Genomic DNA, 24,825 nt, shown 5'->3' with positions numbered 1-24,825 from the left:
TTAAAATCACATTTTAATTAGATAAATTGTTGAAATAGGCAGGGTTTATGATAGTGACTGTGGTAACTGTCGGCCAGGCACAAATGCCTTTCTTTCTCAAAGTTGCAAAGTCAGGTGCTTGCCTTAGACAGAATTGACAGTACTATAAAGGCCTATGACAGTACATGGTAATACAACAAAGATATACAAGGGGATAAAAGTAGCTAAAGTTTAATCTCAGAATCGACTAGATTGTTAAAGTGAAGCCAGAAATGGCTTAATGTTTGCCATTTTAAGCATGACAATGATTTCTACCATATTGTGCAGACTCTGGCTCCAACACCAGTAGCAACAGGTCTTCCAGTTTGTCCACATTCTGCTGCCTCAAAGCAAATGTTCGCGCCAACCTCTGTGGGGCCAATCGTGCCTACATGAGCCCTGTCTTCTGGTGTCCTGAAAATAGATTATATGATGATCTGTTTCATGATGGAAATACTCTATAATTTGTAATATACCAACCTTATATGTTGTTCAGTAATATGTAAACGGTGATATAGTTGACAATATATATTGTGTGTAGAAAAAACCCTTATTTTTCTCATTGGTTCTGCAACAATTGGATTGTTTGCTCACAAAATGTCTTGATCAGTCTGAGCTGCATATCAGGACACAGGGGCCATATAGCTGTGGGAAGTTGGGGTACTGCAACACCCCCTGAAAAAATCTAATAATAATATATATATTTTTTTAAAGAATCATAAAAGTAGTGCACTGGTCCTTTGCTAGTCCTGTACTAGCAGACCGATATAGCAGACTGTAGCAAGGGCAAAAATGTTCTGCCCGCAACCCAAAACAATTCTTAACACCAAACAAATACCTCAAATAGTTTTGCTAACAAGTAAAAAGAAGTCCAAATTTATTGGAGTCGCGCAAAAACTAGAGTTAACATTTATTGTAAAAAGCCTCTGCATTTAGTGGCACAATATATAAACAAAACATTTTAAACACATTTTAAAACAGCAGTGGGGATTGAATCACAGAACGTAATTGACAACTATACAGTGTATGTATAACTTTTGACAATGTTACAGCATTTCATTTCCTGTTTTAAAACGTAATAATCCAAACAGGATGTATTCATTAGTACAAACGATAGCTAAACGTTTTGCAAGGACAACTAGCATTTCTTATTAGATAAAGTCAGGTAGGTCCCTCCCCTTTTCGGCCTGCTTGGAGTCTAGTGAAGAGACCCATGGTGAATCTGCAGCTCAGTCATCATCCATAAAATAATAATCCTCTTCTTCCCCACTTTCTCCTGAATGGTCCTCGTCAGGGAACATTTCCCACACCACAAAAGAATCATTCTCCGCTGAAACACAAGTAAAACATTATTGAGTGACTAAAGTGTCCAAATTCTCAAGTTATGCAAGTATAAAAATACATCAAGACAAAATCTTCATTCAAAAGAACACTTACCGGTATTGCATCTCTTCAAAACACGTTTGGCTGATGGAGTTGGCATGTACTAGATGGAAAATGCAGAAAAACATTTAATAAAATTCTGTCTGTCTGTATATTATATATAAGTGGAGACTGCGCAGGGGAGGACGGCTCATAATAACAGCTAGAATGGAGCGAATTGAAACCATGTGTTTGATATCATTCAAATCATTCCGCTCCAGCCATCACCACGAGCCCGTCCTTCCCAATTAAGGTGCCACCAACCTCCTGTGGTATATACATCCTGTTTAACAATAAGAACTCTATTGGCATATTCTTATGACCGAATGACTTTAAAAAGGTCTCCTCTCCCGACTCACATTTTCCCCAGAGCACTACACTAGACAGTTGTTTCCTTCATCCTCGAGACGAGTTCCTTTTCACAATGGCCCCAGAAATACAGTGTGTATGTATGTATGTGTATGTGTATGTGTATGTGTATGTGTATGTATATATATATATATATATATGTGTATATGGCCCTTCTTTGGTCAATAAGCTCCTCAGAAATATTCCTTTCAAACAGCCTACCTTTGAAGCAGCCCCCAATTTGTGCAGCTTCGCTTGGCCTTTTTTCATTCTTTTTTGAAGTTGGTAGATATACCTGTCATCGTTGTCTCTGAAACAATTTGATGAAAAGTTTCTGATTTTACAAATGGTGAGAAAACCAACAGTCATTAATTGATTTACTGGTAGTATCACCTCTCTTGTAATAACAGGCTACTATGAGTGACTGATTTAAAAACAAAAACATGTCAATGAGTACGTTTACATGCACACTAATAATTCAACATTAACTGATTATGGTAGAAGACCTTGTATGGGAAAATGTAAACACCTTATTCTACTTATCTTAAAATTGGCGAAAAGTCAATATCGAAGTGAGCATGGCAGATTAAAACATCTGTTTTTCTGATCAATCTATCAAACTATTAGGACATGTAAACAGCTTAAATCGGCGATCCAGCAGTGTATTTGATCAGCACTGAGTGATCAAAACCTTCCTAATATTGAGTTCCCGCCCAAATTCATCAGGACATGGACTCTACAAGGATCCTGGCCCATGTTGACTCCAATGCTTCCCACAGCCAAAGTTGGCTAGATGTCCTTGGGGTGGTGGACCATTCTTGATACACATGGGGAAACTGTTGAGCGTGAAAAACCCAGCGGCGTTGCCGTTCTTGACACAAACTGGTGCACCTGGCACCTACTACGATACATTGTTCAAAAGCACTTTTTTCTTCTTTTCCCCCCCATTCACTCTGAATGGCACACGTCTCAGTTGTCTCAAGGCTTAAACCTTCTTTAACCCGTCTCCTCACCTTCATCTACACTGATTGAAGTGGATTTAACAAGTGACATCAATAATGAATCATTGTTTTCAGCGAGTCAGTCTCATGGAAAGAGGAGGTGTTTCTAATGTTTTGTACACTCCGTGTTTATGCGCAAGTGAATTTGAGTTTGGAAAAACTAAGTACGCATCTTAGGGCCATGCTCTACCAGATGAGTACCACCGTGTCCCCACTATGTTCCCCGAGCCCATCAGGCCAGGGTCACCATGCTATACCAACTGAGCGTTTACCTGTTCACAGAGCCCATCATGCCGGGGGTGATGTGTAGACACTGAGGAGTTTTTACTGATGGGAATCTTGATGAGCTGGGGGTTTGTGGGTGATGCTCGGAGTCCATGAACACATCTTCTTTCCCATTGGGAGACACTGTGGGCAACTAATTCACAAGAGGGCACATTCAGTTCTGGCACTCCATTTCTGACTGCTACAAGACTTCTTTTAAGCTGTCGGCTGTCTTGAAATATCAATTTGGTACACAAGCAATCTATCAGCTGCTGTTAAATATACATTTTGCACATGAAAGCAACATGACAATCTCTCTACACTACCAGTAAAAGGTTTTATAACACCTACTTGTTCAAGGGTTTCTTTATTTTAACTATTTTCTACATTGTAGAATAATAGTGAAGACATCAAAACTATGAAATAACACATAGGGAATCATGTAGTAACCCCAAAAATGTGTTAAACAAATCAAAATATATTTGAGATTCTTCAAAGTAGCCACCCTTTGCCTTGATGACAGCTTTGCAGACTCTTAGCATTCTCTCAACTAGCTTCACGTGGAATGCTTTTCCAACAGTCTTGAAGGAGTTCCCACATATGCAGAACACTTGTTGGCTGCTTCATGTAGTAACCCCAAAAAAAGTGTTGAACAAATCAAAAATATATATTATAGTTGAGAATGAAATAGCCACCCTTTGCCTTGACAGCTTTGCACACTTGACATTCTCTCAACCAGCTTCATGAGTCTCCCACCTCAGCTGTCGATCTCTGCAGTTCATCCAGAGTGATCATGGGCCTCTTGGCTGCATCTCTGATCAGTCTTCTCCTTGTATGAGCTGAAAGTTTAGAGGGACGACCAGGTCTTGGTAGATTTTCAGTGGTCTGATACTCCTTCCATTTCAATATTATCGCTTGCACAGTGCTCCTTGGGATGTTTAAAGCTTGGGAAATCTTTTTGTATCCAAATCCGGCTTTAAACTTCTTCACAACAGTATCTCGGACCTGCCTGGTGTGTTCCTTGTTCTTCATGATGCTCTCTGCACTTTTAACGGACCTCTGAGACTATCACAGTGCAGGTGCATTTATACGGAGACTTGATTACACACAGGTGGATTGTATTTATCATCATTAGTCAATTAGGTCAACATTGGATCATTCAGAGATCCTCACTGAACTTCTGGAGAGAGTTTGCTGCACTGAAAGTAAAGGGGCTGAATAATTTTGCACGCCCAATTTTTCAGTTTTTGATTTGTTAAAAAAGTTTGAAATATCCAATAAATGTTGTTCCACTTCATGATTGTGTCCCACTTGTTGATTCTTCACAAAAAAAACACAGTTTTATATCTTTATGTTTGAAGCCTGAAATGTGGCAAAAGGTCGCAAAGTTCAAGGGGGCCGAATACTTTCGCAAGGCAATGTAAATGCATCAGAGTTCAAGTAACGGACACATCTCATGCTCAGAGGAGACTGCGTGAATCAGGCCTTCATGGTTGAATTGCTGCCAAGAAACCACTACTAAAGGACACCAATAAGAAGAGACTTGTTTGTGCCAAGAAACACGAGCAATGTACATTAGACCAGTGGAAATTTGTCCTTTGGTCTGATGAGTCCAAATTGGAGATTTTTGGTTCCAACCACCGTGTCTTTGTGACACGCGGTACGGATGATCTCCGCATGTGTATTTCCCACCGTATAGCATGGAGGTGGTGGTGTTATGGTGTGGGAGTGCTTTGCGGGTGACATGGATTTATTTAGAATGCAACGCAGACTGAACCAGCATGGCAACCACAGCGATACGCCATCTCATCTGGTTTGGGCTTAGTGGGACTATAATTAGTTTATCAACAGGACAATGACCCAACACACCTCCAGGCGGTGCAAGGGATATTTTACCAAAAATGAGAATGATGGAGTGCTGCATAGATGACCAAGCCACAATCCCCCGACTGAGATGGTTTGGGATGAGTCGGACTGCAGAGTGAAGGAAAAGCAGCCAGCTCAGCATATGTGGGAACTCCTTCAAGACTGTTGGAAAAGCATTCCAGGTGAAGCTGGTTGAGAGAATGTCAAGAGTGTGCAAAGCGGTCATCAAGGCAAAGGCTATTTGAATCTCAAATATATGTTTTATTTGTTTAATACTTTTTTTGGTTACTACATGATTCCATGTGTTATTTCATAGTTTTGATGTCTTCACTATTATTCTACAATGTGTGCAGAGACTTCTTTGAATTTTGCTGAATGTATTCTTTGACCTCCAGCACCACATTATGTGCATATAAGCAATATTTTCCAAAATAACTTTTAAAAAAACTAAACATTGCTGAGTGGTTGAAATGGTGCACCCCAGGCGGAAACACACCTTCACCCGCTTGTTCTGCATGGGCGAGCTGTTGAAGATGTCATCGTGGTCGTCTTTGGGCATGTGGTCCAGGAGGTTTCGCACCTGCTGCTTCCGCTTCAGCGTGCCCTTCCTTGCAGTTATCCGGGGTGGTTCCACCACTACAGTTCAAATATAATACATGACATTGTCACAGCGGGGACCGTGAAGCAACAAACATAGGCACATGCATACAAACACAAAATAACATAAGCACTATACACAGATTTTGTGTTGTAGATATGTGGTAGTAGAATAGGGGCCTGAAAACACACACACTTAATGTTGTTGTAAAATCTGTTGTGAATGTATTCTAATGTTTTAAAATGGTATAACTGCCTTAATTATGCTGGACCCCAGGAAGAGTGGGGATGCGTAATAAATACAAATACATAGATTCTCTGTAAATCTTATTAAATGGACAGATTGTATAGATTGTGATTTAACATTTAAACGTAAATGTGTAAATCACAGAAGTTAAGCAGGGACTTTCTTGGTTAGAGCTTGGATGGGAAACCTACACGAATACATCAAGATGCCTTGATGGATATATTAAGGATAAAATGCTAGACAAGGTAACTTACATGGTTCCTTCTTCTGCAGAACGTCTCTTTTCTTGGTGGCCTTGGAAGGTGCCAAGAAAGTGGGGGCCTGGGCATTGTACTGCTTCTGGCAGTCCTCAGCTGAATGGCTGCCCACCTCCATGGCAACGTTCACCCAGAAGTCAGAAGTGTGTTTAGGAAGTGACGTCACAGCCCTGAAAGCCAAACGCACACACAGGAAGTTGACATACACTCCTGTTTCTGTATAAACAAGGCACATTGCACACTTTTTTTTATATACATTTCTTTATTTAAATTTCCCCCTTTTTCTCTTCAATTTCATGGTATCCAATTGTTTAGTAGCTACCATCTTGTCTCATCGTACGGGCTCGGGAGAGACGAAGGTTGAAAGTCATGCGTCCTCCGATACACAACCCAACCAAGCCGCACTGCTTCTTAACACAGCGCCATCCAACCCGGAAGCCAGTCGCACCAATGTGTCGGAGGAAACACCGTGCACCTGGCAACCTTGGTTAGCGCGCACTGCGCCCGGCCCGTCACAGGAGTCGCTGGTGTGCGATGAGACAACGATATCCCTACCGGCCAAGCCCTCCCTAACCCGGACGACGTTAGACCAATTGTGCGTCGCCACACGGACCTCCCGGTCGCGACAGAGCCTGGGCGCGAAATCAGAGTCTCTGGTGGCACAGCTGCAGTACAGCACCCTTAACCACTGCGCCACCCGGGAGGCCCTACGTTGCACACATTTTAAGCATGCTAGCTAATTTGAAACTTTTCTTCAACATTGCACATTATATAAGGAGACTATTGTTTAACCAGAGTTGAGTAAACAGAGTGATGACATACTTTCTCATCTACTATATTATAGTAATTTGGCTGCTCACTGCCATTTGTTTGTATAAACCACTATGAAGACAACTGTAGCAAACTTACTCATGTAGTCTCAACAGTTCTGCCTCTGTCCACTGATCTCCATTTTCTTCCTTTTCTCTCTGCTGAACCCTGAGGAACTTGCTGCCTTTTCCTCTCTGTGTCAGTGGACTGCCCCTTTTACTCAATTTCTTCTTACAGTCGTCCTGGGAAGTCGACGAACCACCCGATGATGTCTGAGAACCTTCCAGAACCCTTCCACGTGTTATCGTACCCCGTGACTTTATGGGTCCCGTTTTGACTGCCTTGGGCTTTTTCTTCTGTGTGAAGTCGTCATCAGACTGGGACTTTCTGTCAGTACTGTGACTAACGTACTGAACGTTCCTATTCCGCGTCAACATCCGTGGGTAGGTCATTGTGGGCGCAGGTTTCCCCGTATCTTTCACAATGTCATCCAGGAGTTTCGCTGGGAGCATCTGACGGCGGACCCTTTTCTTTGGCAAATCAAGCACTCTCGGGGGGTCTACTTTTTCTGAATGATTAACTTGTTTCACTGGTAACAGCTCTGAGGATGTATTGGCTTTGTCCGAGTCATCGCTGTGCTGTTTGTTAGCACCCCGGAGATAGCGACGTGGAGGGGATTGTGGGGCACGGTCTGCATATGCGGCAGGCGCCGTTGCACTCCAAGATCTTTGGCCGGTCTTCCTGGGCCGACCCTGGAGCTTGGGAGAGAGGATCTCTTCAGACTTGGACCCCTGAGATGCTGGGCTGACCCTCTTGGGCCTGCCCGGACCCTTGGTGGAGGGGTTCTCAGGCTTAGACCACTGAGAATTTGGACTTGCTTCATTGGGTCGACCTCGGTTGCTGTGAGAGGGGTTCTCCAAAGACATGGACCTGTGAGGCTCTCGGCTGGCGTTCTTGGGCCTTTTGGGGACCCTGGAAAGGACGTTGTCTTCAGCCTTACACCACCGAGACTCAGGGGCCCTGTGAGGTGACTTATCCTCTGGCTTTGACCTCGAAGGCCGGTGATAAGCCTTCACCTTTCTCAGAGGCATAGTCTCCTCTTCACTAGTGTCACCTCGCAGCCGCTCTGTAGAACACAACATAACACTGTCAAATACAATGTAGTCCCCATCTTTGTTGCAGCTGGAATATGAGGATAAATGCATTCCAAAGCTTATGTATATATATATTTTTAAACATACCTTCCACTGGAGGTAAGAAAACCTTGGCCGGTTTTGGTGGTCCGTCTAACAGTACTCTGGCTACAGGTGTGCTGACTTCCTGAGAAAGTAGGGAAATAGCATAGCAATTAATTATTTTACCTTCATTTTAAAAGGTAGGTTGACTGAGAACACATTCTCATGTAAAGCAACGACATGGGGAATAGTTACAGGGGAGAGGGGAGATGAATGAGCCAATTGGAAGCTGGGGATGATTACGTAACCGTGATGGTATGAGAGCCAGATTGGGAATTTAGCCAGAACACCGGGGTTAACACCCCTACTCTTACGATAAGTGCCAGGACACCAGTTTAACGTCCCATCCGAAAGACGGGACCCTACACAGGGCAATGTCCCCAATCACTGCCCTGGGACATTGGGATATTTGTTTTTAGACCAGAGGAAAGAGTGCCTCCTACTGGCCCTCATCCAGGAACCGACCAGGACAAACCCTGCTTAGATTCAGAGGCAAACAGCAATGGGATGCAGTGTGTCCCATACCTCTGATTACACCCAGCCGTTCCACGTGTTGAATGTAATTCCACAACTAGAGCACCTGATTCAACTAATGAAGGGGCTTGGTGATAGGTGGACTCAGATGTGTTAGAACAATATATAGAATAGGTAGAATGGCTGGGGAGATACAGTGCTCTACAACAGAAGACTAATTGAAGCAGAGGTCCATGGAATAGCTTACAGAGTAAAGCATTGACGAATCGTCATAACCCCCATGAATGGTGACGTTCATGTCGGAATCCAAGAGGACTCTGGCCCCTTTCCAGTACTCCAGAGGAGGTTTGATAAGGCGGCCACTCCGGGAAATATTAGCACTGTTCACCGCACTGGTGGCACAGCAACGAGCAGCTGCAGGACAAGGAAGATTAAACATAAACAGGAAGATTAAACAAACAGGAAGAAAGTCTCTACAGAGAAATAGCAATGAATCGAATCTTGATGAAAACAACAGACATGTAAACTGCCAGTATAAATACAGTGAGCATTTGTGATGCCAACTTTTGGACTCACATCTCGTAGTGGCATTTGGCTTTTGGGATGTGTTGTCCTGCGTCTTGGTGGAGAGGTGGTTTTGGTTCCGGGGTGTTATCAGGCCCTTGCTCCCCTTTTTACCTTCTGAACTGCATTTGAAATCCCAACATAAAGACTGGATGTTAACCGATATGACTACAGTGTTAAACCTGAGTAGCCCAAAGGGAGAAGATTTTCTTTTCAAATAAAATGGAGAACAAGCTATGAAAGAAAAATAAGGAGCTTTCAAATTAAATAAAATATATTTGTCACATGCGCGGAATACAATAGGTGTAGACCATCCCGTGAAATGCTTCCTTACAAGCACTTAAACAATGTAGAGGTTTTTTTTTAAGTATGAAAGATGTGTTAAATTAAATAAACTAAAAGGAAAAATAGTAACACAATAAAATAACAATAACAAGGCTATATACAAGGGGTACCAGTACAGAGTCAATGTGGAGACTATATACAAGGGGTACCAGTACCGAGTCAATGTGGAGGCTATATACAAGGGGTACCAGTACCGAGTCAATGTGGAGGCTATATACAAGGGGTACCAGTACCGAGTCAATGTGGAGGCTATATACAAGGGGTACCAGTACCGAGTAAATGTGGAGGCTATATACAAGGGGTACCAGTACCGAGTCCATGTGGAGGCTATATACAAGGGGTACCAGTACCGAGTAAATGTGGAGGCTATATACAAGGGGTACCAGTACCGAGTCAATGTGGAGGCTATATACAAGGGGTACCAGTACCGAGTAAATGTGGAGGCTATATACAAGGGGTACCAGTACCGAGTAAATGTGGAGGCTATATACAAGGGGTACCAGTACCGAGTCCATGTGGAGGCTATATACAAGGGGTACCAGTACCGAGTCAATGTGGAGGCTATATACAAGGGGTACCAGTACCGAGTCCATGTGGAGGCTATATACAAGGGGTACCAGTACCGAGTAAATGTGGAGGCTATATACAAGGGGTACCAGTACCGAGTAAATGTGGAGGCTATATACAAGGGGTACCAGTACCGAGTAAATGTGGAGGCTATATACAAGGGGTACCAGTACCGAGTCAATGTGGAGGCTATATACAAGGGGTACCAGTACCGAGTCAATGTGGAGGCTATATACAGGGGGCACCGGTACAGAGTCAATGTGGAGGGTATATACAAGGGGTACCAGTACCGAGTCCATGTGGAGGCTATATACAAGGGGTACCAGTACCGAGTCCATGCGCGGGGGCACCGGTTAGTCGAGGTGATATGTACATGTAGGTTGAGGTAAAATGACTATGCATAGTAGCAGCAGAGTATGAAGAGTGTGAAGGAATGTGAATGTGTTTTTTTGTGTGTGTCCATGTGTGTGTTGGAGTATCAGTGAGTGTGTGGTTAGAATCCAGTGTGTACATTGAGCCTGTGCAAAAAAAAATAAAAAAATAATGGGGTCGATGTAAATAGTCTGGGTGGTCATTTGATTAACTGTTCAGCAGTCTTATGGCTTAGGGGTAGAAGCTGTTCAGGAGCCTGTTGGTCCCAGGCTTGACGCTTTGGCACTGCTTGCCGTGCGGCAGCAGAGAGAACAGTCTATGACTTGGATGGCTGGAATTTGACAATTTTGCAGAGCAATTGCCATACCAGGCTGTGATGCAACCAGTCAGTGTTCGATGGTGCAGCTGTAGAACCTTTTGAGAATCTGAGGTCTCATGACAAATCTTTTCAGCCTCCTGAGAGGGAAATAGGCATTGCCATGCCCCCTTCATGACTGTTGGTGTGTTTGGACTATGATAGGGCCTCAGTGATGCGGACACCAAGGAACTTGAAGCTCCCGTGGTAAGGGTTGGTAACAACACATCACAACGGTCCTCCGTTTCCTGTAGTCCATGATCACTTCCTTTGTCTTGCTAATATTGAGTGTGTGGGGGGGGGGGGGGGGTTGTTGTCCTGGCGTCTCTGACCTCCACCCTATAGGCTGTCTCATTGCCGTTGGTGATCAGGCCTACCACCGTAATGTCTGCAAACTTCATGATGGTGTTTGAGTCGTGTGTGGCCGTGCAGTCGTGGGTGAATAGGGAGTACAGGAGGGGACTGAGCACTCACCCCTGGATGGTGGATGTGTTGTTACCTACTCTTACCACCTGGGGGCGGCTCGTCAGAAAGTACAGGATCCAGTTGCAGAGGGAGGTGTTTAGTCCCAGGGTCCAAAGCTTAGAGATGAGCTTTGAAGGAACTATGGTGTTGAACACTGAGCTGTAGTCAATGAACATCATTCTCACATAGGTGTTCCTTTTGTCCAGGTGTGAAAGGGCAGTGTGGAGTGCAATAGAGATTGCGTCATCTGTGGATCTTTTGGTGCAGTATGTGAATTTGAGTGGGTCCATGGTCTCTGGGATGGTGTTGAGGTGAGCCATGGCAAGTCTTTCAAAGCATTTCATGGCTACAGATGTGAGTGCCACGGGGCGATAGTGACTTAGACAGGTTACCTTGGCGTTCCTGGGCAAAAGAACTATGGTTGTCTGCTTGAAACAACAAGGTTATAAAGACTGGCTCAGAGCTTGAAAATGGTCAGCGCATGCTCGGAGTACACATCCTGGTAATTCGTCTGGTCCTGGGGCTTTGTGAATGTTGACCTATTTAAAGGTCTTACTCACAGTTTTGGTGCAGGTACAGCGGACTCGCGCAAAAATAATAGTGGATACAGTTGAAAACAATATAAGTAACTTACTGATCCCCCCCATCATTAGCCATTTGTATAGCGTCTCAGAGGAGGAGTGTTCTAGGATCAGGTTTACATTTTGGTCACAGGGGGACCAGATCATAGATCGGCACTCCTCCTCTGAGACGCTTGATACAAACGGTTCGGACCACAGTGACACAACGTACCCGGTCGGCTCTGACAAAAAGAGCTCAAGGTATTTCTTCCAATCCGTTGGAAAGCCAAAGAGAAACTTCTTCAACAGCCATTTTGGGAGTTCTGGTCAAGGAGAAAGGCACAAAAAACAAGAAAGCATTTATGCAGATTGACTGTTCTCATTTTCGGGTTCATTGAAAATGAAACCTTGTTTAAAGTATCTCTTTCTGAAACAGGCAATACAGAGCTGGGTACAATTAAAATGTCATCACCCAGAGAAAAACTAATATTATGGTTCAACTCAAATGTAGTGTTTGATGAAAGACCTGTATTTCTGGAAAATAAGTTTGAGAAGGATACTTCGTTTTTAAATGAAAATTATAAATTGGAACGGTAGTGTCATGTCTTACATGGAGTTATTGGAAATGTTTGGGAAGGTCTGCTCAATCCAAGATAACAACCACTTGGTTACAGCACTACCCCCAAAATGGAGGCGGCAGGTGGCAGTGGGAGGAGGGATGTCGGAAGTTTGCATACACTTAGGATGGAGTCATTAAAACTCGTTATTCGACCACTCAACACAATTCTTGTTAACAAACTATAGTTTTGGCAAGTGGGTTCGGACATCAACTTTGTGCATGACAAGTCATTTTTCAAACAATTGTTTACAGACAGATTATTTCACCTGTATCACAATTCCAGTGGGTGTGAAGTCTACACACACTAAGTTGACTGTGCCTTTACACAGCTTGTAAAATTCCAGAAAACTATGTAATTGCTTTGAAAGCTTCTGATAGGCTAATTGACATCATTTGAGTCAATTGGAGGTGTACCTGTGGATGTATTTCAAGGCCGAGCTTCAAACTCAGTGCCTCTTTGCATGACATCATGGGAAAATCAAAAGAAATCAGCCAAGAACCCAGGAAAAAAATTGGAGACCTCCACAAGTCTGGTTCATCCTTGGGAGCAATTTCCAAACACCTGACGGTGCCACGTTCATCTGTACAAACAATAGTACACAAGTATAAACACCATTGGACCACGCAGCCATCATAACGCTCAGGAAGGAGACGTGTTCTGTCTCCTAGAGATGAACATACTTTGGTTCGAAAAGTGCAAATCAAACAACAGCAAAGGACCTTGTGAAGATGCTGGAAGAAACAGGTACAAAAGTATCTATACCCACAGTAAAATGAGTCCAATATCGACACAACCCTGAAAGGCCACTCAGCAAGGAAGACGCCACTGCTCCAAAACGGCCATACTACGGTTTGCAACTGCACATGGGGACAAATAATGTACTTTTTGGAGAAATGTCCTCTGGTCTGATGAAACAAAAATAGAAGTGTTTGGCCATAATGACCATCGATATGTTTGGAGGAAAGGGGGGGGCTGCAAGCCGAAGAACACCATCCCAAACGTGAAGCATGGGGGTGGCAGCATCATGTTGTGGGGGTGCTTTGCTGCAGGAGGGACAGGCGCACTTCACAAAATAGATGGCTTCATGAGGCAGGAAAATTATGTGGATATATTGAAGCAACATCAGTCAGGAAGTTAAAGCTTGGTTGCAAATGGTTTTTCCAAATGGACAATGACCCCAAGCACATTTCCAAACTTGTGGCAAAATGACTTAAGGAAAACAAAGTCAAGGTATTGGAGTGGCCATCACAAAGCCCTGACCTCAATCCCATAGAGAATTTGTGGGAAGAACTTAAAAAGTGTGTGTGACCAAGGAGGCCTACAAACCTGACTCAGTTACACCAGCTCTGTCAGGAGGCCAAAATTCACCCAACTTATTGTGGAAGGCTACCCAAAATATTGGACCCAAGTTTAAATTGTTTAAGGCAATGCTACCAATTAGTAATTGAGTGTGTATGTAAACTTCTGACCCACTGGGAATGTGATTGAATAAATAAAACCTGAAACAAATCATTTTCTCTACTATTATTCTGACATTTCACATTCTTTAAATAAAGTGGTGTTCCTAACTGACCTAAGACAGGGAATTTTTACTAGGATTAAATGTCAGGAATTGTGAAAAACTGAGTTTAAATGTATTTGGCTAAGGTGTATGTAAACTTCTGACTTTAACTGTGTGTCCCCCATGTCAAACTGCTCTCCAAATTCACTACAACACCGCTATTTTCAGCACAATTTCAGCACAATATAAACATATAGCGACCCACTCGATTGAGTACCTTAACCTGTAGGCTAATCGAACAGTTACAGTGGTTAAGTGAAAGTACCTATCCAACCGCTGCAGGAGGAATGAACAATGAAGCAAGGGTTTTACACAAGTGACTATGGGACAAGGCAACTCAAGGACCACTCCTGCATGCGCAAACCCGCTAATCTGAGGTGCTGTTTGAATATATTAATGGGTGGATTCTTCCTGAAATAGTCATTGGTCTAAATATAAGCCTATTAGATAAATTACAGGCTATAAAGAAATAAATCACTGATCTGACATAACCTGGTTGGTAGCCAAGCCTAATATCTCCTTTCACTATCCATATATCGGTGATGTCTTCAAGGATGCATATCCCAAAACAGGGGCATCATCTCTGTTCTAGGCTATTTGTCTCTGCTATACCACTAATTTAGGCTACCACTGGTTCACCTTATAGGAGGCTAGTGGCTAGACCAGTTGGCTGTTAGTCATTTTACGTTTCATGATTATAACCCAACTCAGGTGGGGCTTTACCCAAAACCCTGCCCCGTGGGTATGGAAAGTGCATGACAGGGGTTTTGTGGCAGCCCTTGAGCCTGAAGGCAACGCACCAATCCTTCTCTACACAATCCGTGACCTACATTAACAAGATATTAAATCACAGGCCTAGAACACTGCTTCATTGGAGGTGGAGCCTATATAAAAACACCATGCCACTACGCACACATTTATAAGTTAACCTTTCGTTGTCCTAGCAGTTACTCTCTCAAATACACTATGCACAGTGTTGGCATATGCAGGGGATTGAGGATAACATTGTAGCGAATTCGAACAGGGACTGATACCCTTAACTCCATGTCCCTTTGCAGTCTGACAACGCACCATGGCCGTTAGAATGGTATTGCTTTGGGGATACAGTGTGTGTGTGACACCTGTTTGAACAAGTTTATTCGACCCCACCAACCACATACATACAAAACCAACCCGTCTCTACCTCATCCGTGTGGTTCCTCCCCCTGAAAATAATCTGTGGCACAACCTCTTCCAGGTCCTAATAGTCCTACCTCTAATAATATGGTTATTTTGTGCTAGACAAGAAAGTAAAGCCAATTCTAAAGTATAGTTTCACCAGGTCATCTAACTGCAGGCATTTCAAATGGTGCCAGGGAGGCATACAGTTAACCATATACCCTACTTTAATCTTGAAATATAACCCAGACTTTATTCTTAAAATGTTGATCTATGGCAAGACTTAAAAATGGCTGTCCTAGCAAGGGTCAACAACCAACTGGCCAGAGCTTGAAGAATTTGGAAAAATAAAATATTGTACAATCCAGATGTGTAAAGCTCTTAGAGACTTATCCAAAAAGCTGTAATCGTTGCCAAAAGTAAAACATGTTTTCACTTTGTCACTATGGGGTATTGTGTGTAGATGAGCAAGATTTTTTGGGGATTTAGTCCATTTTGAATTTAGACTAATGCAACAACGGGCTCCCAGGTGGCACAGCGATCTAAGGCACTGCATCTCAGTGCTCCGGGCATCACTACAGTACATGGTTCGATTCCAGGCTGAATCACATCTAGCCTTGATTGGGAGTCCCAAAGGGCGGCGCATAATTGGCCCAGCGTCGTCCATCATTGTAAATAAGAATTTGTTTTTAACTGACTTGCCTAGTTAAAAAGATTATTATTTTTAAATATTTAAAAAAAAACATTTGGTAAAAGTCAAGGGGGTATGAATACTGTATCTGCTGATATATAAAACGACGCAAGATTTCACACTATGCTTTTCAGCTCAAATACAAACATCACAGCTTTTGTTGTGAGGATCCAGAATCAATAGACCATTTGTTCTGGTATTGTCCTCAGGTAGCCTGCCTCTGGTCTCAGGTTCAGGAATGGCTGAAAAAGCATTACATTAATATCAAAATGAACCCTCGAAATCGCATTGATGGGAGATTTGGGGAGACTGGTCAGTAAATCGATAATATATTAATACTCTGAGCAAAAGTATTTATCTTCAATTCAGAATCAGTGGATTCTATTCGATTAGATAGTTCCTAATTCGAATCTATGTATAAAAAGTGCTGTAATTTCAAAACAGTTCACCCGAGATGGACGAAAATTTACCTCAAATGAAAGCTGACAGTCTGCACTTTAACTTCTTAGTCATTGAATAATTGCAAATCCAAAGAGCTGGAGTACAGAGCCAAAACAACAACAAATGTGTCAGTGTCCCAATACTTTGAGCTCACTGTATTGTCCCCCTCCGAAGCACCATCACTGCCCAAACAAACTACCCACCTGATGTGCCAACCACCAGTAAAAGAGAGAGAGAGAGAAAAAAGAGTCAAGAACAACAAAATAACAATGTAAAGCAAAAGCCATCAAAGATAAATCAAATTAAAACAGCAAGGCTAACTGTGTGTGCCACTATTTTTACGTGTGTGTGTGAGCGCCTCCTGGGCATCGACACAAAATACCCCAAACAGGCATTGAATGTAACACCCTCCCTTTTTAGTGTTAGAATTTATTTTTTTTCCCAATGTTTATTTTTGATTGTCATTATATCCCCCGGCTCATCCCTGCCTCATCTTTCAACTATGCTGGAACATTTCTGGGGATCTTTCATTTCAGCTCATGAAACATGGGAGCAACACTTTACATATTGTTTATATTTTTGTTCAGTATACAATAAAAGTGACTCCAAAATGACACAATATATTATTTACCATTCATTTCTATTGGGCACAAAATCATCTGAAACACAACCAAAACAAACAGCAAATGCATCCAACAGGTTTGTAGTCACAAGCTTGATGTAATTGCCTGATAGGAATATGGGACCAAATAGTAAACTTTTTACTACTTACTACATACTTTTGGTCTCCTAAAAGTGGGAGACTATGTACAAAAATTGCTATAATTTCTAAACGGTTCATCCAATATGGATAAGAATACCCCAAAATGAAAGCGGAGCTTGCACTTTAACCTCATAGTCATTATCTCATTTCAAATCCAAAGTGCTGGAGTACAGAACCAAAACAAAAAAATGCGTCACTGTCCCAATATTTCTGGAGTCTCACTTTCCCAATATTCCAAAATGGCTGATTATTTCTGACTTACGAGTTCCGCTGAAATCCGGGGCCATCTTTCCCACCAGGATGTAAATGCTGCCAGAAGCAGTCTTCAGGTGTGTGGTTGAGATTCGCTTTGCGATGAGGTTGCTGTGCCAGGGCATCTTGTTATCCCTTGGTGGAAAGCAGAGGCAGACTAAGTAAGTAAATCAATGTTTGCTTTTACAAAAATAATGTGTTAGTGAACTTCATATGATTCTGAGAAACAAATTCTACTTACTCACGGACACCATCCACATAAAACCTGTTGTTCCTACTCTTCAAGAGCCAGTGTCTAAGGTGAATCCCTGTAACCTATCAAGCAATAGACATTAAATAGTTACAGTGGGGCAAAAAAGTATTTAGTCAGCCACCAATCGTGCAAGTTCTCCTAAAAAAAGATGAGAGGCTTGTACTTTTCATCATAGGTACACTTCAACTGTGACAGACAAAATGAGAAAAAAAATCCAGAAAAACACATTGTAGGATTTTTTATGAATTTATTTGCAAATTATGGGGGAAAATAAATATTTGGTCAATAACAAAAGTTTCTCAATACTTTGTTATATACCCTTTGTTGGCAATGACAGAGGTCAAATGTTTTCTGTAAGTCTTCACACACTGTTGCTGGTATTTTGGCCCATTCCTCCATGCAGATCTCCTCTAGAGCAGTGATGTTTAGGGGCTGTTCCTGGGCAACACGGACTTTCAACTCCCTGGAGACTGGCTAGGCCACTCCAGGACCTTGAAATGCTTCTTACGAAGCCACTCCTTCGTTGCCCGGGCGGTGTGTTTGGGATCATTGTCATGCTGAAAGACCCAGCCACGTTTCATCTTCAATGCCCTTGCTGATGGAAGGAGGTTTTCACTCAAAATCTTACGATACATGGCCCCATTCATTCTTTCCTTTACACGGATCAGTCGTCCTGGTCCCTTTGCAGAAAAACAGCCTCAAAGCATGATGTTTCCACCCCCATGCTTCACAGTAGGTATGGTGTTCTTTGGATGCAACTCAGCATTCTTTGTCCTCCACACACGACGAGTTGAGTTTTTACCAAAAAGTTATATTTTGGTTTCATCTGACTATATGACATTCTCCCAATCTTCTTCTGGATCATCCAAATGCTCTCTAGCAAACTTCAGACGGGCCTGGACATGTACTGGCTTAAGCAGGGGGACACGTCTGGTACTGCTGGATTTGAGTCCCTGGCGGCATAGCGTGTTACTGATGGTAGGCTTTGTTACTTTGGTCCCAGCTCTCTGCAGGTCATTCACCAGGTCCCCCCGTGTGGTTCTGGGATTTTTGCTCACCGTTCTTGTTATCATTTTGACCCCACGGGGTGAGATCTTGCGTGGAGCCCCAGATCGAGGGAGATTATCAGTGGTCTTGTATGTCTTCCATTTCCTAATAATTGCTCCCACAGTTGATTTCTTCAAACCAAGCTGCTTCCCTATTGCAGATTCAGTCTTCCCAGCCTGGTGCAGGTCTACAATTTTGTTTCTGGTGTCCTTTGACAGCTCTTTGGTCTTGGCCATAGTGGAGTTTGGAGTGTGACTGTTTGAGGTTGTGGACAGGTGTCTTTTATACAGATAACAAGTTCAAACAGGTGCCATTAATACAGGTAACGAGTGGAGGACAGAGGAGCCTCTTAAAGAAGATGTACAGGCCTGTGAGAGCCAGAAATCTTGCTTGTTTGTAGGTGACCAAATATTTATTTTCCACCATAACTTGCAAATAAATTCATTAAAAATCCTACAATGTGATTTTCTGGATTTGTTTTCCTCATTTTGTCTGTCATAGTTTTCGTGTGCCTATGATGAAAATTACAGGCCTCATCTTTTTAAGTGGGAGAACTTGCACAATTGGTGGCTGACTAAATACTTTTTTGCCCCACTGTATATAAGTATACGTCTATGGTTATGCAAGTCCTGATAGAAAACTTAAGTGCCATACAAGAAAACATTACCTCCCAGCAACAATACGAGGCTAAAAGCAATGAACTCAGAGAAAACAGCACCAGTCATCAGCCTACAAATCCAAAGGAAGCAGCATCATCAAGACCATCTACTTACATTGGATCCAGTGGACTCTGCTATGTGCTTGGCTCGGAATACAGCCTCCTGCTTCTTTGGGATGGAGATCTTCGGTGAGACCTGCAGGAGGGGGTCGTGCACCAGGTCTGGGAAGGGCCTGGGGGGAGGCTTGTCATGATAAAACTCACACTGACTAAGGCCGGCATCTGGCCTCGACGGAATGCTGGTCTCTGATAGACCAGTGGGCACACTACTGGTCACGTTCACACTGGTGTCCTCTCCGGTCCCCACTGTGGGTTGTACACGGGTCGACACACTGCGCTCACATCCTGTAAAGAGAAAGCGGTTGATGGTTTGTTGAGTCGACATCACAGGTTGATAACAGTTCACATATGGCGTTTGAGTCATTATAATCAGAAGAACAGTCACTACTCTGCATTTCTAGCTGTCACCTTTCATGGGATCCTGCCGGCTGCTCTCTTGATAACCGTCTTGTTGGTCCCTTTTTCGTCTTCTCTCTTTCAGATGAGCAAACGTACTTGCTCTAGAATCCAGGCATGGCAGTCCATCCAAAACAACTTCGGACCCTGTGCAGAAAACAAAAACAAATCATTTTACTTCTGAAAGTCATAAATTAAAGTATTCTGACAACCGAGCAACCTTGATTGACACAATACTTGAGGATAATTGAAACAACTTACTGAAAACTGATTCATCGTGTACAATGTTGTGTGCCCCACATTTAATTTTTCCATTGCAATCTTCCATTGACTTTAACCTTTTCACTGGTGTAGTTATGTTGGTTGTCTGGGAGGCACTTTTTAAGTCTTTGAGGGGTGTTGGTCGTTGGGTGTCATTTGAGCTGAGCAGATTGTGTGGGTATGACAAAGCTTTCCTTTGGGACTTTGTTGAAAAAGCATCCAGAGCTGGGCCTTGCTTTTGTGCATTTATGTTGGTTGGCTTGAACGCACTACGACCCATGTCTTTCAACGGTGACTGTCGTTGAAGGTCTTGTGGGTGGACCACAATGTGTGAATGTGTCAAATCCTGGCTTGGCGATTGAAAAGGTGAAAGGGTCAGAGGCTCTGCATCATAAGTGAATTCAAGGTCCTCGGTTACCTTTTGTTCATAGTTCACCAAATGCTGATGTCGTTTTCTAGGCGAGCTCATTACTCCACCATGTTCTTCTTGGATTCGCTTTTCTCTCACGGGGTTAGGCGTTTTAGTCCTCTCGTTCTCAACCGGTATTATTTCTGCCTGTACTCTAGCTTTCATCCTCGCAAATACCTTGGCTGGGCTTTCGAGTTCCCTGGATATCACCTCGCTTGTCCTAAAAGCCTTCAATGCAGGGAAAATAATTCGGTCTCTACCAACTGGGTCTTCTTCATGAAAATAAGTTGATTCTCTGTTGTGTCTTGACGGGGTAAACATGTTTTTTCACGATCGATTCTTTACGATATGTAGAGGAATGTCAACTGGAGCCACTGAAGTAAACTAGCTAGCTATATGCAACCACGATCTGATCATTTCAAAATGTTCCGTTGATTGCTGGTTTCTATGGGGGGGAAACAGAAGATAATTATTTATTTGCTGGAATCTGGTTATACTGGGCTAGCTGGCTGCTATAGCTTACATCGTGCTGTCGTTGAATTACGAGGTAGTAACAAAGTGACCAGCGGCTAGTTGACTCAGCAAGCTACTAACTAGCTAGCTAACGTTAGCTAAAAACTGAAAGCCTACGAATGGATAACCAGCTAACAACTTTAGCCAGCTTGCTGCTAAAATGACATATGCCGTTTCAAAAGTAAATGATTTGATTGGCATTTACTCAATATGTATTCTATATTACATACTATTTGTGAATGTATGCATTGATTAGAAACTGTAAAATAGCGAACTAACGTTACTCACCGCAAAGATCCATAATTTGAACTTCCCTCGAATGTCGCGTGATTGGACGGCGATCTCAAATGCGTCACTTCCGCAAACAACTTCCGTTCACCGAGATGGCCTTGGAACGTCCTGCCTAGAAGAAAAACAAAATGTGCGCATATAGTCGCATAATGTTGTGGGATGTTTACTGTTAAACGATTTTTTTCCTGAGAATGCCTGCAGGATAAAAGAACAACATTGCAGCAATTGCTTAAATATGGCATTTCGTACGGTGGGAGCTGCACAACTACCATCGGAGGTATGGGTCCACGTGTTTGGATATCTATCAACAACAGACAAACTAAACATTAGATCATGCTGCAAATATTTCAAAAAAATGGTTGACCACTGGTCCCTTTGGAAAGGCAACACAGTGGTGCTTAAAAAGCTGTGTGCCTACACCTCGCAGTTCTGGACAATTCTTCGCCGCAGGAAAATCAGCTCAGTTGTTGTACAGAAGGCAAGTTTGAAAGAATGGAAACAGCTTGCCCTATCCCTCCCTTGGCTCACCACAATAGCAGTGGAGAATTGTTTCGACGTGAAAGCCTTTGAAATTCTCAAGCAATTTCATAATTTGAAGAGGCTGGCTATTCGCAGGTGTCGCTGTGGCCAGGGACTGTCTGATGCAATTGTGCCTCTGCAGCAAGTGACTCATTTTAGTGTGTGCGAGATGCACTGTGCTCCAAGATCAGATATTGTTAGTGCTGTCTCAAAGCTCTCCCACCTGACGTCTCTACTCTATCACGAAGGCAATCATCCTATCCCAAGACAGATATTCCACCTAATGCTTAACCGCTTGCCACATCTGAAGCATCTGTCTTTGAAAATGGGAACACAACATGGCTCTCTCCCAGATGATTATTTTAATATTTATAAAACAAATGGCTTTCCAGGTGAGGCCCTTTGCAAAGTTACAACGCAAGACAACAGCTTTTGATTGTACAGTACCAGAGTTTCTTTTTTACTACTCATACAAAACATTGGTGAAACAGTGAATGATTAGCTAAGCGTAGCCTACCACATGGTTTTCACGAGCAGATTAGGCTACTCCATAGGCCTATGTTCTAGCTAGTGTGTGAAGTCCATGTTGATATATGGTTATATGCCTGTACTAGCCTATATCGTCATACATTTTAAGTTATTAAATTCAGCAATGACAAAATCTGTCTTTAGATGATCCACAGGTCGGCCAACCTGGCTTGACCAGTCTGGAGCTTCTTGACTACATGGACCCCACCTTACCTGAAGAGGCGCTGAAGTGCCTCCCCTCCCTGCAGAGTCTAGCTGTGGACTACAGAGACAGGGACGTGGATCCCAGCAGGTGCCACCTGAAAACATGGCTGAGGGAACTCCCTCAACTGGCAGTTCTCAACATTGCAAGTATGTGATTCGCCAGCTGCCAAACTAGCATTTTCCATGTCATGCACAGTTGGTGGGGTTACGAGGCAGCAAAATGGAGTCTGACAGTTTGTAGGGTTACGGTCAGCACTATGGAGTCTGACAGTTGGTGGGGTTACGAGTCTGATAGTTGGTGGGTTACGGGGCAGCAGTATGGAGTCCTGACTGTCCTGTGGCTTCATTTGGAGATGTTTGACTGTCCTATGTTTTGTTTTCCAGAAGGCCATCCCGTCAGTGCTTATGCTCACTCCATTCCCAACACAGTGACCAGTTTAACTCTGCAGCGGGTGATGGTGGAGCAGAAGGACATGAAGGCTCTAGGGAAACAGGCTTCAGGCCTCTTCTATCTGCACTTTGATCCATGCAGCTATAACAGCAGCAGCATCGGAGAGATCCCCAAACTATTCCCCCAGCTCATGACCCTTAAAATGCGGTGAGATATTAACATCTGACTTCTGTGTTGTGGTACGAACCCATGTGTAGTCTTAAGTTACTGGTGAACTCCTAATTAAGTGTCTACATGTTAAGTGACTAATGTGCGCATTTTCCAAAGGTTTGACTCATTAATTTAAGCCAAGCAGATATTCTGACTCACTTTTCTATTCTACTCTTTCAGACACTACAATGTACCAGAGAAGGAGTTCTTGAGCCTCCAACAGTTGAAGCATTTGGAGCAGTTGGAGATCCTTGATGCACACAGTCCTAGTCCTCACCTTCTGCAGCTGATCCACAAGCTGCAGGTCCTGACCAACCACAGAACCCAAATCATCCATTCTCTGGGCCCGAGAGATCCCACAACCTGCTACTGTACTCACTACTAACATTACGACTAAGAGGAAGTGAACACTGGTAGACTGTAGCCCATGTTTTCAACAACACATGTTTAACATGTGAAATTATATAAAACTGCTTGCTCATCATTGTAGGTACATTTGCGATGCCAACTTGGCTGATGCAAAATAAGGAAACAGCTGAAATTATGAGGACGTTTGGTAAGTCAATACTTCTGAGGTCAGTAGTCAACATACTCTTTGTATAGAGCAAAACACAGGAACAGCCATTTTATACAATACCTTTTGTTTGAATCTGTTGTGTTCCCTTGATTGGGTTAAACAGAATAAATGATTGTGCACAAAAACAACTTTTTTGATGAAAGAAAATACAATTGACAAATAGCTTATCAGTTATAAGATTGATTAAAGAAACATGTTACAGTTGAAATACTGAAAGCTCTCTTGTTGAACACAACTACTATTGAATTGATATGTTGAGTGTCCAGTGATTGTGCACCTCATCCCGTCTTCTACTATTTTGCCTCAAGAGGGCAGTAAACACACATGGCAAAGAGTCGGTCTGTCAATAACTTCCTGTTGCCTGTTGGAGCACATTGCATTGCTTTGGACCAACTTTGTGATGGTCCAGAGAGTTGCATTTCAAAAGCTGCATACCCCTCCACATATCCCACCTGTGTTGAATTAAATTAGGAAGTGCCCTGACAAGTGAAATGAAGGACAAATGTATGCACACTTCTCATTTGATACTTTTGTTTTTACCCACAGATGTGTAGTTTATCGGGTAGTTCACCCTCCCACAATGTGCCATTGTGATCAGAAGTTTGGGATGTATTTACCTGTAGCGTGCACTCGTCATTCTGACTATTTGGTCATAAAGGACTGACACTCTTTTAGAATGCAATGTTGCTCTCGGGCTGTTTAGAATCATCTTATAGCACAAATAGTGCATACAGCTTTAGTATGTGACTGTGATCCCTGTAGGTATTCAACCCATAACCTTGAATTGCACCTACAATCTTGTCTGAAACGTGTAGTTCCACTCAGTTTGATAGAAGGAAACAAGCACCGTGCTGTTAAATGCATACTCAGAAGATGAACGCCCTCTTCAGATGGGCTTCTACTCTCTCCACGTCTTTGTTAAAAAAAGTTCAAAGTTCATTGTAAAGGTTAGTTAGTTTTTGTTTCACAGGGGTTGAATGTAATGTGGCACAATCCCCTCTGAGTTTCACGGTTTATTGAAGCTCTGAAATATCTAGCATTCAGCAAGGTCAAACCATCCATCACACTGTGGGGTAGTCACCGAGACAAAATGTCTTCACAACATGAGGCACACGAAAGAACAGAAATGACTTGTTGTTCAGATAAGCCCACACATCTGATTTATCAGTTCATTTTATTGGCCTTATTCTGCAAT

General features: G+C 42.9%; 2 protein-coding genes across 4 annotated transcripts; one reads left to right on the top strand and one right to left on the bottom strand.

Annotated features, from left to right (window-relative positions):
- Positions 1–904: 904 nt before the first annotated feature.
- Positions 905–21,242, bottom strand: mis18bp1 (MIS18 binding protein 1). Its single transcript, XM_064928685.1, has 17 exons — positions 21,199–21,242; positions 19,989–20,842; positions 19,740–19,874; positions 19,327–19,616; positions 17,495–17,568; positions 17,264–17,388; positions 12,000–12,090; positions 9,116–9,225; positions 8,787–8,953; positions 8,072–8,150; positions 6,930–7,956; positions 6,018–6,190; positions 5,416–5,555; positions 3,062–3,207; positions 2,011–2,098; positions 1,456–1,504; positions 905–1,348 (listed from the first exon to the last, which is right to left on the bottom strand). The coding sequence occupies exons 2-17, from the start codon at positions 20,716–20,718 to the stop codon at positions 1,248–1,250; spliced, it is 3,525 nt and encodes a 1,174-aa protein (XP_064784757.1). The 5' UTR covers positions 20,719–20,842; positions 21,199–21,242; the 3' UTR covers positions 905–1,247.
- Positions 21,243–21,258: 16 nt separating this feature from the next.
- On the top strand, positions 21,259–24,079 carry im:7136021 (uncharacterized). 3 transcript variants are annotated; one of them, XM_064928688.1, is made up of 4 exons: positions 21,259–22,112; positions 22,393–22,599; positions 22,840–23,050; positions 23,234–24,079. In XM_064928688.1, exons 1-4 carry the CDS (start codon positions 21,437–21,439, stop codon positions 23,436–23,438), a joined length of 1,299 nt encoding a protein of 432 aa, XP_064784760.1. In that variant the 5' UTR covers positions 21,259–21,436; the 3' UTR covers positions 23,439–24,079. The 3 variants fall into 3 exon arrangements, with proteins under 3 accessions (XP_064784760.1, XP_064784761.1, XP_064784759.1); XM_064928689.1 differs by having other exon boundaries at positions 21,260–21,478; positions 22,837–23,050; positions 23,234–24,074; XM_064928687.1 differs by having other exon boundaries at positions 21,260–22,112; positions 22,837–23,050; positions 23,234–24,074.
- The last annotated feature ends 746 nt before the right edge of the window (positions 24,080–24,825 follow it).

Source organism: Oncorhynchus masou, chromosome 21 (assembly GCF_036934945.1).
Source record: "Oncorhynchus masou masou isolate Uvic2021 chromosome 21, UVic_Omas_1.1, whole genome shotgun sequence".
NCBI classification, from domain to species: Eukaryota; Metazoa; Chordata; class Actinopteri; order Salmoniformes; family Salmonidae; genus Oncorhynchus; species Oncorhynchus masou.
Note: the sequence above shows the minus strand (reverse complement) of the source record. Positions and strands in the feature narration are given on the sequence as shown.